The sequence below is a fragment of the Macaca mulatta genome, chromosome 9, assembly GCF_049350105.2.
Source record: "Macaca mulatta isolate MMU2019108-1 chromosome 9, T2T-MMU8v2.0, whole genome shotgun sequence".
Classification (NCBI taxonomy): domain Eukaryota; kingdom Metazoa; phylum Chordata; class Mammalia; order Primates; family Cercopithecidae; genus Macaca; species Macaca mulatta.
Window position 1 is genome coordinate 129,413,356 of NC_133414.1, and position 14,362 is coordinate 129,427,717.

Below are 14,362 nucleotides of genomic sequence, written 5' to 3' on the forward strand. Positions count from 1 at the left end.
ATATGCAACTTCTTAGCACTTGGAATGTAGCTGAAATTTAACCTATGCTATAATTATAAAATATATACCAGATTTAAAAGACTTTGTGTAAGGAAAGAAAGTAAAATATCTCATTGATTTTTATGTTGATTACATGTCAAAATGACCAGATTTGGGATATATGGGTCAAATAAAACATTACTAAAATTAATTTCACCTGCTTGTTTTTTACGTGTCCACTAGAAAATCTAAAATTACGTAAGAGCCACATGTTATATTTCTATTAATGCTGTTTTAAATCATTTATGAAAATTGATCAAAGTCTCGGACTCAATCATTCAGGACACTTATACCTGATCATCCTTACCCTGTTTCTCACATCTTTGAGCCAGATCTAATTGTGACAAAATATTCTCCTAGGAATTAGATGTTGGGAAACTTTGGTATGGATCTTCATCAAAAGCTTTCTGAAAGTTGAAAATGCATTTACTGTTTTCATTTCTTCTATATGCTCCTTTAGCATCTTCATATTAGATAGGAATGATTTCCCTAAATACTGTTTTCTCTCCCAACTGATTACTTTTCCTTTACACTAAGTCTTTCCTGTATTCAACTGCCCTAATCATTACTCTGGAAGTAAACAAAGACTCACTGGGCTCTATAATAAGCCAGACTGTCTCTGAATCAGGCTTAATCTTACGCAAGTGAACATGGCTGATAGTATTCTGAAAGCCCTTGTATTCAAATCCCATCTCCCCATACTTTCAGATCTCTTCTTAACTCTATTCTAAAATGATTCCATTATCATCACTAATTTTTTGAATACCATTCACAGTCCAGTTTTTGTTAGAGGTAGTGGGATTTAATCAAACAAGTAGCGATCTAATAGTCAGAAGACTTTAGCTCTTTATATATGGGAAAACTATTTCATAGATTCTAAAGTGCTACATATGTTAGATATTTTGCTTGCATATCTTGTTTCTTACCCTGGCAGGTCTTAGAAAATAGGTATCATCTCCTCAAATATCTCTTTAATTGTATGAGTATGTTTAAAAATTGATGGGAGCCTGATATCATGATTTACCTTATCAGATTAGGCTTTGATGAGAAAACAATAGCTTTCTTTTCTAAAGAGAAGAAAAAATACCACTCAAGTCAAACAGAAAGAAAAAGTCCAAAATCTAGGAGGTGAATTCTTCAGGCTTCCCAATTTTAGATAAGGCTGACCTATCTAAAGCCCTTCTTATAACGGTTGCCAGTTAATACCATGAAACACTCAGAAAGAGTACACTGTTCTGATTAAGAACTCCCATATATCACTTACAGATTCTCCCCAACTGTTAGCTGAATGCTTTTTCAGGGATGCATCACTTCTTGCTTTTTAGGTAGATCTGAAGTAGCATGTCATCTCCTAATGCCTTTAGCACAGTTCTCTCTGGTACCTGCATACTGGGCTACAAAAGGTATGAAGTATTTCTACTCTTTTATTTATATTGAACAAATGATTGTTCTCTTTTCTGCCCATCTACTCTAAATAAGGAGACCCAAAAGCTTCTTGTATAATTTCCTCTCCATTTCAAAACAGGAAAAAATTCATATTCATCTTTCCTTTCTGATAGTGACACATTTATATACCAATATTGTTTGGATTTTCAACCTCGTGTCTCTAATTGCAAAAGGAAATACTTGGTCTCTTATGAAAGGCAACTGCTGTCAAGTACCTGAATGCAGAGTGTGGTAGGTTGAAGGAAGATGGAGAGTAGGGTTAGCATCAGAAAATGTACATAAAAGCTTGTTTCTAAAAATCAGAACTCTTTATATGCTTTTATTCAGAATGAAAGAATAGGTGGGCGTTTGTATTAGCCCCTACTGCCTTTTCTCTACACCAGAATTGCCAGATTCAGAAGTCCCAGAGCCCATTTCCATGGTGCCTTCTCTTTTCCCAGTGGCCTCAAACATTCCAAGTTGGAAGAATAGAGTTGGAATAGAACAACCTATTTGAAGAATCAAGTAAGTCAGTGTGGATAAATGATGAAGAGATGATACAGAAGGCACAGGCAGACTAGCTAAAATAGGGAGAGAGAGGGAAAGAGAACAAAATTTTTATTAATAATCTATTTTGTGTCTGAGGTTGGGCACAGTGGCTTATGCCCATAATTCAAGCACTTTGGGGGGCCGAGGCAGGTGGATCACCTGAGACCAGGAGTTCGAGACCAACCTGGCCAACATGGCAAAACCCCATCTCTACTAAAGATACGACGATTAGCTGGGTGCAGTGGTGTACGCCCGTAGTCCCAGCTACTCAGGAGGCTGAGGCAGGAGAATTGCTCCGGGAGGCAGAGGTTGCAGTGAGTTGAGACTGCACCACTGCACTCCAGTCTGGGTGACAGAGCTAGACTCTGCCTCAAAAACAAAAACAATAATCTATTTTGTGTCTGGAACTAGGGGTAAAGCAACTGGGTGGTCAGTGGCAAGAAAACTCCAATTCTAGGAGGGTAAAACTTAGGGTCTCTCTCTTTCAAACAATGTGTGCTAATGTGACATTTATGTGTTCTGTGGCGCTAACCAGGCACATAATAATGATTCACATGTGCTTTAATGTATGTCACATTAATTTATTGTGAATTTTATTTGTAAGCACTATATATTCCATAGATATTTATAGATCGTTTTTATAGTTTATTACTAAAATATCATGGCCTGAAACTTTTTAAAATCTGAAAACTCCTTAAATTTCTTTCTTGGTGAAAGTTAAGTAAAGTATGATCACCAAACCTGAATACTGCAATGGACCCGAAATAAATCACAAATTGCATTGTCTCTTTCTGGTGTGGTAAAGAAATTTTTAGTATTTTCTCTGTCATCTCTTGTAAGATAATCCCCTAATTTTTGTTTAAGCCTAATATCTAATTTACTTATACCTCAGCTATCTTGGCTCATAGGATTCTCAAGAGGAATCTTTACTATTTTCAAAGAACAAACACAACCACAAGGTACCTAATTTATCCTGTGAGTTTTTTTATTGTATGAATGAGCTAAGCAGGGCACTGGTCTGAGTGAGTTTGCTCCAAACTTTTCTTGGATTTCTAATAAGGTATTTCTAAAATAGGCTTTATGTAGGCTATTTGCTAAATTATTCTTTGTAATTTCTCCCTTATATCCCAATTTATTAAAAATTCCCTTAAAAATAACAAGTCATGGCCAGGTGTGACAGCTAGTCCCTTTAATCCCAGCACTTTGGGAGGCTAAAGTGGGAGGACTGCTTGAGGACAGGAGTTCAAGATCAGCCTGGCTAAGACAGAAAGACCCTGTCTTTACCAAAAAATAAAAAATAAAAATAAATAGATGAGTGTAGTGGTGCACACCTGCAGTCCCAGCTACTCGGGAGGTGAAAGCTGATGTGGGAGGATAACTTGATCCCAGGAGCTGGAGGCTGCAGTGAGCCATGATTGTGCCACTGCACTCTAGCCTGGGTGACAGAGCGAGACTGTCTCTAAAAAAAAAAAAAAAAAAAAAAAATCAAAAGGTCATCAAATAGATTTGAGTTGTTTTCTTGTGGACTGGCTACATAAAAGCCATTCATAACTCCTGTTTCTCCCCTTGCCTTCTACTTCTAAAAAGGCAGAAAAATTAAAATGGCTTCTCATACTGTACTTTCTTGCTGCTGAGGAGGCCATATGACTCACTTCTGGCCGACGAGATATAAGTAGAAATCCCTGCGAGGAACTTCCAGGAAAGTTTTAAAAAGGACATGGCTGACATGTGCTTTTGGCCAGCTTTGGACCACACCCTTTTTCTTGAAAGGTAAAATCCTAAGGATGCATTAGACATCTTGCAACCATGAGGGCAAAAATCCCATGCTAAGGAAGATGAAGGAGGAAGCTATGTTCCTAGATTACAGTGTTATACTCCTTTAAAAACTCAAGGCACATTAAAAGTATGACAGGAATTAAGTTTCTTTTATTCTGCATATTCATTATAATTAGTGACTAACTTCACTGAACAAATTTCAACATTAAATACTGTTTTAAACCTAGATTGTATTTACACAAAGACAGCATCCTAAACTCATCAAATAATTTAGCGTAATTGTTTTTAATGATGTTCTAGTTTCTACTCATATTTGTAATGTATTACAAATTATCGAATCCTACTCCCTGATGTTTTATATTTTCTTAAAGAACATAATAATTCTCCTCCCTAGGAATATTAAATTCAGACATTCATAATTTAATGCCTGTAGACACTGTTGCTGACATTTTCAACATCAGATATAATTAATAACCTAGAATTCTTTCCTCAAAACTACTTATGACATATGCTAAGATCTAAAATAATGACAAGATTAAAGTCTTAACAACTTTTGCTATAAAATATTAGAACTGTCTAATCTCATATCTTTGCAAATATAATAAAGGATATTGAAAACGCCAATAGCAATGGCAAGTTATGACCAATTCAAAGTAAAGGCAAAAATTTAGCTGGACAAAACAATAATGCTTCTTCAGGTAGTTATGTATTTCAAAACAAATTCTAATGCTACTTCCTTCATTCTTCTGAGGAATTGCTTCAAATTGTTTGAGATATAACTTAAAGAAGGTTGGGGCAAGAACAGCCACCAAAGAAAGGGGAAACCTTCCATGAAACCTCTATTTTGACCATGTCATTACCATGCTCAAAATCTTCAACAGCTCCCCACTGCTTTCATAACTCCAAACTCTGTGGGCCAACCATCCTCCCTTTCCAGTTTTACTTGTCTCTCCTTCTCCATTCTGATCAAAATTACCCTCTTTCTTCCAAAATAATTTCATACTGCCTAATTTTTATATAAGGATGTTCACAACAGTTAATACATAAATAAATCAGAAACAATTTAAAAGTCAAAGGAATATCCATAAAAATACTACATAGTTATCCATTAAAGACTTAGCAGGATTTTGACTGTTAAGCCCTGTAGTACTGGTTACATGCTTCTACTAAAATAATTATTCACTGTTTATCTGAAATTTAGATTTAACTGGGTGTCCTCTATTTTCTCTGGTAAGCCTGCTCCAGTGTCATCTCTTTAGAGTCCTATTATCAACAGATGTAAAGAGTCTCCTTTATCATAACTTACAATTTCTCTGTCATATGCCTATTTTCTTCATAGCACCTATGAATCTTTGGGAATAGCTTCGTTCACTTTTTCTGTTTACCATTTGTTACTGTGTTCTATCTTTACCCTATAAAACGTAGATCACCTCCTCCCTCTTCCAATCCCCACACCACAAATCTACCCCATGTTAGTATCACAAGAATAGGGGCTTTTATTGTCTTGAACAGTTTCTCTTGAATCTAAAACAGTGCCCAGCACAAAGTAAGTGCTCATAAAATATCTGTCCAATGAATGAATAATGAATACTCTGATTTCACATGTACTTGAAGGTGTTTAGTTAAAATTAGTTCCTTCTAATTTTATAATTGAAGCAATCTAAACGTTCTGAAAGGAACGCTAGTCAGATTAGGTTTCTTATGCAGGTAACATGAATACTAACTATAGTTTCATGTGATTTACTTTATCAGTGTAGTTGTATTGTAACAAGACAAATAAATAAGAACTGTTCATAGCTATTTGCACATGACCAAAAATAACTCTGGGAATATAGAAATAGTAATAAACGCATGCTTATAAAATAGAACTTTATACAGATATAAATCACTACAAATCCATTTTACCGTCTTAATAGAACTCCTCTGTTTTTCTTCCCAAACACTACTGCTTAACTCAAGTGTGCAATGAACATTTGCCTCTCTGTCATAGGATCCAAAAATGAGTAACCTGCAGAATAAAACAAAACAAGGGAGAGTATCATACCTGTTATGTTCATTAAAATTTTTATTTCTGATTATTACAAGAAACAGTACATTACTCCATTACTATCATAGCTTTAGTAACAGAAGAAAAATTAAGTCAAATATTTTATACACCCTCTAGTGGAAACATGAAGTAAAGCTATATTTGGTGAGATTCCAGGATATGCTGTTTTTCAGTGGCTAAGTCAAACAAACACAAAGTATTATCTACTCATTAGGTAAAGAAATTGACCAAATATTTATATGTAGCAGCAAGAGCTATACATCTTCAAAACAGACTGTTGAATTTAAAAACAAACAAGATGCAGAATAATGCTAGTATACCATCAACTCTGTAAAACACACACACATACAAAAGTGCAATATAATTGCTTATAAACACACACACACACACACACACACACACACACACACACACACCATCTACTAATGTGACCTCAGGCAAATTATTTAACTTCTCTAAGCCAAGCCCATCTCCTCCTCTGGAAACTCTGGGCAAAAATAGTACTTACCTCTGAGAACTGTTGTGAGTAAAAGGCAATGTACATGAGGCATTTAGCACAATGCTTGCAAACACTAAGTGCTCAATAAATGTTATTTCTATTATTGTCTTGAAAACAACTGTCAAGGAATATTGGCATCATGTAATTTTACTATTTAATATTTAGATCTAAAAAAGACATATGAGGTCCAATCATGAGATTATATAATATAGTTTTTAATGCTGAAGAAAAAAGGTTACTCATGTGTCCAACTTCTGTATTATCTATCCTCAAAATCAGAATGTAAATCTGCCAACTTGTTTCAGGAGTAAGTTTGAGAACAGCTTTAACACTAACGAACATGTTGACTGTTACTCTATTACTTTACCTCCCTATGAAGATCATGAGGTAGTAGCGAATACTGAAAAAGTGGATAAAACACATAAGAGAAATTTTTTAAAAACTGTGTCTGCAAGTTAAAGACCTCAAGCAAATCATGTCCATACTCCACAAACTAGACTCACAAACAGAAGCCTGAACAAACTCATGGTGAAAAATCAAACCAAAACAAACAAAAATAAACCCCTAAAATTCTAAGCTCTAAACAATTCTTAAATACCCTTAAAAGGAACGTTAAACTTAGTGCCTAACAACCTATTATCAAAAAGAAGGCAGTCCAAATACATACAGGATTCTTAAAACATAAAATACTAAGTTTAGGGGAAAAAATGAGAATCTACATTCATTAAAGCTCTGCTGCCACCAACTGTTCAAAGAGTAAACTACCTAAGGGCCTTTACTATCATGCAGAGAAAAATGTACCAGCTAGTGTCCCCAAATTCCTGACAGGTATTAATCTTCAGAACTCAGGAATGAAAAAGCAAAATTCTCAGTAATTCTCCCCTGTAATCATAAGTTATTCCATATTTTTCACAGCACTTTAAAAATGCTTTCAGAAAGAGTAATAAAAAATTTAACAAAAATTAAAATGGGTCACAAACCTGAATATAAAAGCTAAAACTATAAAATCCTTAGAAGAAAACATAAAAGCAAATCTTTTTGACTTTTATGTCAATAAAATTTTATTGTGTTTTATTATGTTTCTTAAAGAACATAATAATTCTCCTCCCTAGGAATATTAAATTCAGACATTCATAATTTAATGCCTGTAGACACTGTTGCTGACATTTTCAACATCAGATATAATTAATAACCTAGAATTCTTTCCTCAAAACTACTTATGACATATGCTAAGATCTAAAATAATGACAAGATTAAAGTCTTAACAACTTTTGCTATAAAATATTAGAACTGTCTAATCTCATATCTTTGCAAATATAATAAAGGATTATTATCCTTTATTTAGGCAATGGTTTCTTAAATCCAACACCAAAAGCATAAGTACCAAAAGAAAAGTAGATAAATAGGACTTCACCGAAGTTAAAAATTTTTTAAAGTAAATGAAAAGACAACCCACAGAATGGGAGAAAATGTTTGCAAATCCAGTAATTGATAAGGGCCTAGTATCCAGAAAACATATGAATTCTTTACAGCTCAACAATAAAAAGACAAATAATGCAATTTTAAAATGGGCAAGAAATTCGAATAGGCACATCTCCAAAGATGCACAAATGGTCAACAAGCATATGAAAAGATGCTCAACATCATTAGCCATTGAAGAAGGGCAAATCAAAATGACTTTTTATCCACTAGATTGGCTAGAATAAAAGAGACAATAACAAGTATTGGTGAGGATATGGAGAAATTAGAATCCTCATACATTATTGATGGGAATGTAAAATGATATAGTCACTTTGGAAAACAATTTGACAGTTACCTAAAAAATTAACACAGAGTTAACACAAAGTTCAGTAATTTCACTCCTAGGTGTGTAAGCAAGAGAAATGAAAGCATATATTCACACAACATGCATGCAAATGTTCACAGCAGCATTATTCATACTTAATAGCCAAAAAGTGGAAACAAGCCAAATATCCATCAAATGATGAGTGGGAGAAATAAAATGTGTCATATCCATATAATGAGTATTATTCTACAATAAATGAAAGGAAGTATTAATACATGCTACATACACTATGAATGAACCTTGAAAAAATTCTAAGTGAAATAAGCCAGTCATAAAAGACTGCATATTGTATGATTCCATTCATATAAAATATCTTAAAAAGGCAAATTTATACAGACAGAAAGTTATTTAGGGTTGCAGGAGGAGTACTAGAGGAAAATGGGGATTACTGATAATGGATAAAGAATTTCTTTGAGGGGGATGAAAATATTCTAAAATTAAACTCTGACGGTGGTTATACAGTCCTGTAAATATATTAAAAAAGTTACTTGTATACTTTAAATGGGTGAATTGCATGGTATATTAATTACATCTCAATAAAACAATTTAAAGAAAAAATGAATGATAACAATAAATAATGAATCATTTTTCTGTGGAAAAGATGTAATAATAAATGGTTTATTATGGTTATAAGTCAATATATTGTGACAAGATTATAAACTTCAATAAAATGTAAAACTGCTCTTTATTTGATACAGATATTTGATAACAGAAAACATAAAAAGGGTACTTTAAAACCAAATAAATTCAAAAAAATTATTAATTGTGAAAAATAACCATATATATTAATACTATTTTTAACAATAAAAATTTAAAGCATATAAAGCATTATTTGCCCTATTCAAACTCTTCATTTTTGTTTTGTGACAAATATCACAGAAAAAGTTTTTGTTTTGAATTGTTATTAATTCATTCAATTGTAATGAGTATTTCCAAAATCATCTCCAGGTTGGGTACACTAAACAAACATTATGGGAGGCCATTATACTGAGCTCCTGCACTAGATCCTAGTAAGAACAAACCAAATAAGAGGCCCAAACAGACTTATAACTGAATTTGTTGTAATTTTGTCTTTTGACAGTTCTGGTGGCCCTATGAAGGGACATGAAGGAGATTTCTGATGACCCATGACCCAGAGACCTCTTGAGGAACATGGAAAAGGTGCTGCTGAGCCACCTTTTGGGTCCTCTGTCTTCCTCAGGGAGCCCTGAAAATTGTTAAGTTTCTCACAAGCTTTGCTTTCTTTTGCCCTGAGTTCCCTGATCTCTGTGGTTTGGGGTTAATCTGTGCTGTGAGAAGGCACTTGACTTTTGGATTTGCAGTAGCTGAGGACTCACTGGCAAGAGCTGCTGCAGTTTTAAAGGTAACTGACAGTGGTTGAACTAAGTGGTTATTACTGCAGGGGGCACGAACTCTAGTTTTCAGAATTTGCAGTTACGTTGGTTCTATATTCTTCATTTTTCTTGTACACTCAGGTAATAGAGGCCTCAGGTGTCTGGTTCACAGAGAAATGGGAAAATCATTGGCTAGGTTGATCAGTGGAATGTCAGAGCCAAAGCCATAACCTGACTGGTGGACATGGGTGAGGCACATAAGAGCTATTAGAGCAACCCATCACTAAAAAATAAGACTACCATGAGAAGATAAGCGTGGTCAGGGAATGGGTCAGTTAACATAAAGTTGCCCAGCAGCCACAAGAAAACATCCATGCAATGAAGCACACTGTAGAAGCATTACAGGACTCAAACTCATGGCATATCCCTCTTAGGTTTTTATCTTGGCTCTGGGAGACCCAAGACTCAATGTAAAAATAGGATCCTTAATTTCTGAAGAGCTGAGTACTCGGTCTTCTGGCTACACCCGACTTTCACATGTATGAGTATTAAGCCTGAAAGCTGCATATACTTACAGAAGTGGCAAAATCTTATTAAAGATAATTCAGAATTACAATGGTCATATGAAGACCGTTCCAGAAGAACAAGACCGTTCATCTAAGAAATGTACTTGAATCCCAAGCCTCCCAATTAATTGGTAGAGAGAATGGGATTCTCCTTTTAATTGGTATTCAGAAGCCTTAAAGAAACAACAGGATTCAAAAATAGCTTTTACAAAAGATTCACTGCAAAAAGCTAATGAAAAGCTAAAAATGCAAGATAATCCTCATATACCAAGGACAGTAAGACTGGCCTGACTACTATTGCTCCTCTCTATCCTACTTTGCCTGGATATTAAGTCTACTAACAGTTTGAACTACATTTCTTTTCTGAAAAAGCAGTTAAACAGCTTTTTTATAAAATAAAACCCCCTGAAAATTCCAAAATGATCCCCCAGTAACTTATACCTCCTGGACAAAAGCATAGAGAATTTTCTAAATCCAGGGAAGAACTTCAAAATTTTTCTGAAGAATTCATGGTCTTAATTGGAACCTATGACCTGTTATTACTAACCTCTACCAACTAATACACTTTGTCGAAAGGGACCTGAGGAAGCACAAAAATGAATGTAAGAGGCAGAACAGTATTCTCCTGAGAATGGTATCAGTGGCCCAACAAGCCCTACCTGGATCTACTTACGGGCAACGCAGAGCCCCCAAAACTGCAAATGACTTTCTGAAAGCCATTCCTAAAGTGTTTCCCCATTTGCACTATGTGGTCTATCGTCCAGACCTGCATGCTAAAGAAATATGAAGCTGTTACTGACTTGAAAATTCACTTGGAAGCCCTTTTGGTAAGGCATTCCAGCTTCCCCCAACGTGATGCAGGCTCATAAAAAAGACAAAAGACAGGCTGGGAGCAGTAGCTCTCACCTCTAATCCCAGCACTTTGGGAGGCCAAGACGGGTGGATCACTTGAGCCCAGGAGTTTGAGACCAGCCTGGCCAACGTGGTGAAACCCTGTCTCTACTAAAAATACAAAAATTAGCCGGATGTGGTGGTGCACATCTGTAATCTAAGCTACTCAGGAGGCTGAGACAGGAGAACTGCTTGAATGCGGGAGGCTGAGGTTGCAGTGAGCCAAGATAGCCCCGCGTAAGCAAGATTCCATCTCAAAAAAAAAAAAAGACAAGAGGCTACAGGACTGAGCTAAACTAGTAATCACAGCAGAACATTTCAAGAGGACCTTAGAGCAAAATAAGAAACAAATGACTTCCAAATTACGGCCTTCCAATTACAGGAGCAACCAACAACCCAGAATGACCTTTGGGCCTGTCCGTAGGGTGCTTCTACAATAAAGGAACCCTACTGTCGCAGTTTCCAAAGAAACATTGCCACTTGTGCAAACAACCAAGACAGTATAAAAAGCATTGCCCAAAAAAATTTCTAGGGAAGTCCCTAAGAACAAGCTTCTGAATTTTCTCCTAGGTTCATCTGTGTACTTCCTTGTAAAATTCTATAGTGAATTACTATAATTCACCATCTACATCTCATCTACCTGACACACCTGAATCAGTCTAGGTTCTCCTAGAGAGTGTCTATTTTGAAAAGCCTGTCAGGGTAGGGCTAGAGTTCAGCACCACTCTCTAGAGAGAAATCTCAAGAAAAAATCAGAGGAAAATGAAACAAATTCAGTTTTGGCAGATATATACTTTGTTCATCCAGATGAGACTTGGAGATACTCAGATTTAAAATGTAGTTCATCTGACAAATCGACCTCTGATAACAGGCAACATGCTCTAAGCTCATTCTTATAAAAATTTGCATTCTTTCTCCATGCCTCTGAGATAAAAAAATTTCTATAATGTTTTACCTAAGAATCATCCCTTGGAAGTGCAAATTTAGGGTTGCCAGGTTAACAACTGCTTAGGGGAATGGAACAGGTAACTGAAAGACTGATAGTTTACAGGGGAAAAAAAAACCATGTGGAAATTGTCAAATGAAAAATTTTGAAAGCTGTAGAATCTGCAAGAAGCAAGCAATATGTGTTTTTGGTAAGAAAAGTTATAGAATTTTCTTGGAGGACTGATCTGTTCTTAACAGGAAATAGTGAAAGATTTTTCTTTGCTTTTTAAATAATTGCCTAGCAAACAAAGATTTTGTGTTTTATCAAGATAATTGTTAGTGCTTCATGTTATCTTTTACTAGGTATTTATTTACTTGAGTCTTCTCAATATTAAAAGAGTTAAGTTTTTGTTGACAACTGTATAACCCGTACTTGTCTTTAAAATCTTTCTTGATTAAATACATAACAAGATCATATTTAGTTAAGGTTTAAAACATTTTGATATTTTTGACAAACTTACCAAAATCAAATTCTAAATTAAGCCTCTTTGACCTTAACTTAATTTTGGAATTTCCTAGTTGGGCCCCTGAAAACCCAAAGACTGTATTTCTCACCTTGTGAAAGAGAGATAACTAATTAGGCTTATGTGATGAAATTATATGGGAAGCATTGTCAAATAATAAGTGATACTAAACCTTCTTTATATTATGTTAACGGGTATGTTATTGATACGAGTATTCCAAAATTTGTATGAGATTACTAGAAATCTAATAGTTATCAGTCATAATTTTTGATTATGTTAAATGTTACAATGCTATAGCAATAACCAAATTTGTCAATTGCTGATTATAATGAACTCTCATCAGATTTTTAGCCATGGCCATTCTAACTCTCGATCATCCACAGACAACGTTGGTTCTTCCCTAAAGCATGTGCAGTCAGTTACAGTCCAAAATTGCTTATTCGTTAAGATTCATTACAAGTACTCTGGAATACAAGTTTCTGATAACTTTAAGATCATACCATTGGCCTGGATAAGAATTTATAAAACTCTAATGAAGAAACTGATGGCTTCATGAAACTGCTACCAAGATCTGGCAGAATAAGAATAAATTACACGGAACTGAATAAACTGATGAGAATTTTTTTAATGATTTTTTAATTTTAAATATTGCTGATTCTTCAGTGTTTTGTTTTCCAGATTTAAAGAAACTGTTTTTTTCTTTTAATCTATAGCTTATAGCAGTGTGGTAAAGTTCGCTTTTGTGAGCAAAATTTGAAACCTTTACTTTTTCATCCCATTTGATCCCTCCAGATTTTGGAAACTATTAGTGAGTATTCTTAATTTTATGGCAATATAATCATTTACATATGTTTCTTAAGAATCTGTTCTCCTTGTAAAAGGACACAGTTGGCAATGGTACCAAGCTTTGACTGGAATCTCATATTTTCAGATATGACCAGACAACTCCAAGGAATTAAAGTTGACTTTATGGCACAATTAACACCTCTGTCACCCCTCTCCCCAACTGCCACCATGGAAAAACTGGTCTGGTACCTTGAATACAACAGCTCAGCTGGTGATCTTACAGGGGGGATGAAGAATGTCGCTTCCTGACAGGCCCAGGAAACTCAGGATATTTTTGGGACCTCAAGGAGACACCATAATCTATTAAGTACTATAGGTGACATTTAATGGTGAGTCCTGGGTTTGGCTTCACAGCCTTCAGAGTCTTGTAGTCTTACTTGAAATTACCTATAAAAAGTTCCAGAAAAGCAAACTTTTTTTTTTTGAGACAGAGTCTAGCTCTGTCACCTAAGCTGGAGTGCAGTGGTGCAATCTCAGCTCACTAGAACCTCCACCTCCTGGGTTCAAGCAATTCTTGTGCCTGAGCCTCCCAAGTAGCTGGGATTACAGGCACATGCCACCATGCCTGGCTAACTTTTGTATTTTTAGTAGAGATGGGGTTCCACCATATTGGCCAGGCTGGTCTCAAACTCCTGGCCTCAAGCGATCTGCCCGTCTCAGCCTCCCAAAGTGCTGAGATTACAGGTGTGAGCCACCATGCCCAGCCAAAACTATGAAAAAAAAGCCACACTTTATCTGTTAGATTGTAGCTCAGTTCATTTGTAAGTTTTTATTATCTTCCTATAGACTGAACTAGATCCTGGATTCTTCTAGTTTCCTCCTGATATGGTTTGGCTCTGTCTCCCCACCCAAATCTCACCTTGAACTGTAATCCCTATAATCCCTATGTGTCAAGGGTGGGACCAGGTGAAGGTAATTGGATCGTGGGGATGGTTTCCTTCATGCTGTTCTTGTGACAATGAGTGAGACTCATGAGATGTGATGGTTTTATAAGTGTCTAGCATTTCCCCTGCTCGCACTCAATCTCACTCCTGCCACCTTATGAAGAAGGTGCCTGCTTCTTCTTCCCCTTCTGCCATGATTGTAAGTATCC

The 14,362-nt window shown here is 35.6% G+C and overlaps 1 protein-coding gene across 1 annotated transcript in view; it reads right to left on the reverse strand.

Moving 5' to 3' along the window:
* The window catches only part of PDZD8 (PDZ domain containing 8), a 105,402-nt gene that overhangs the window by 38,817 nt on the left and 52,223 nt on the right, over window positions 1–14,362 (reverse strand). Inside the window, exon 3 of the mRNA XM_015148280.3 lies at window positions 5,695–5,797. Coding sequence (XP_015003766.2) covers window positions 5,695–5,797 — 103 coding nt within the window. The remainder of the gene's footprint in view (window positions 1–5,694; window positions 5,798–14,362) is intronic.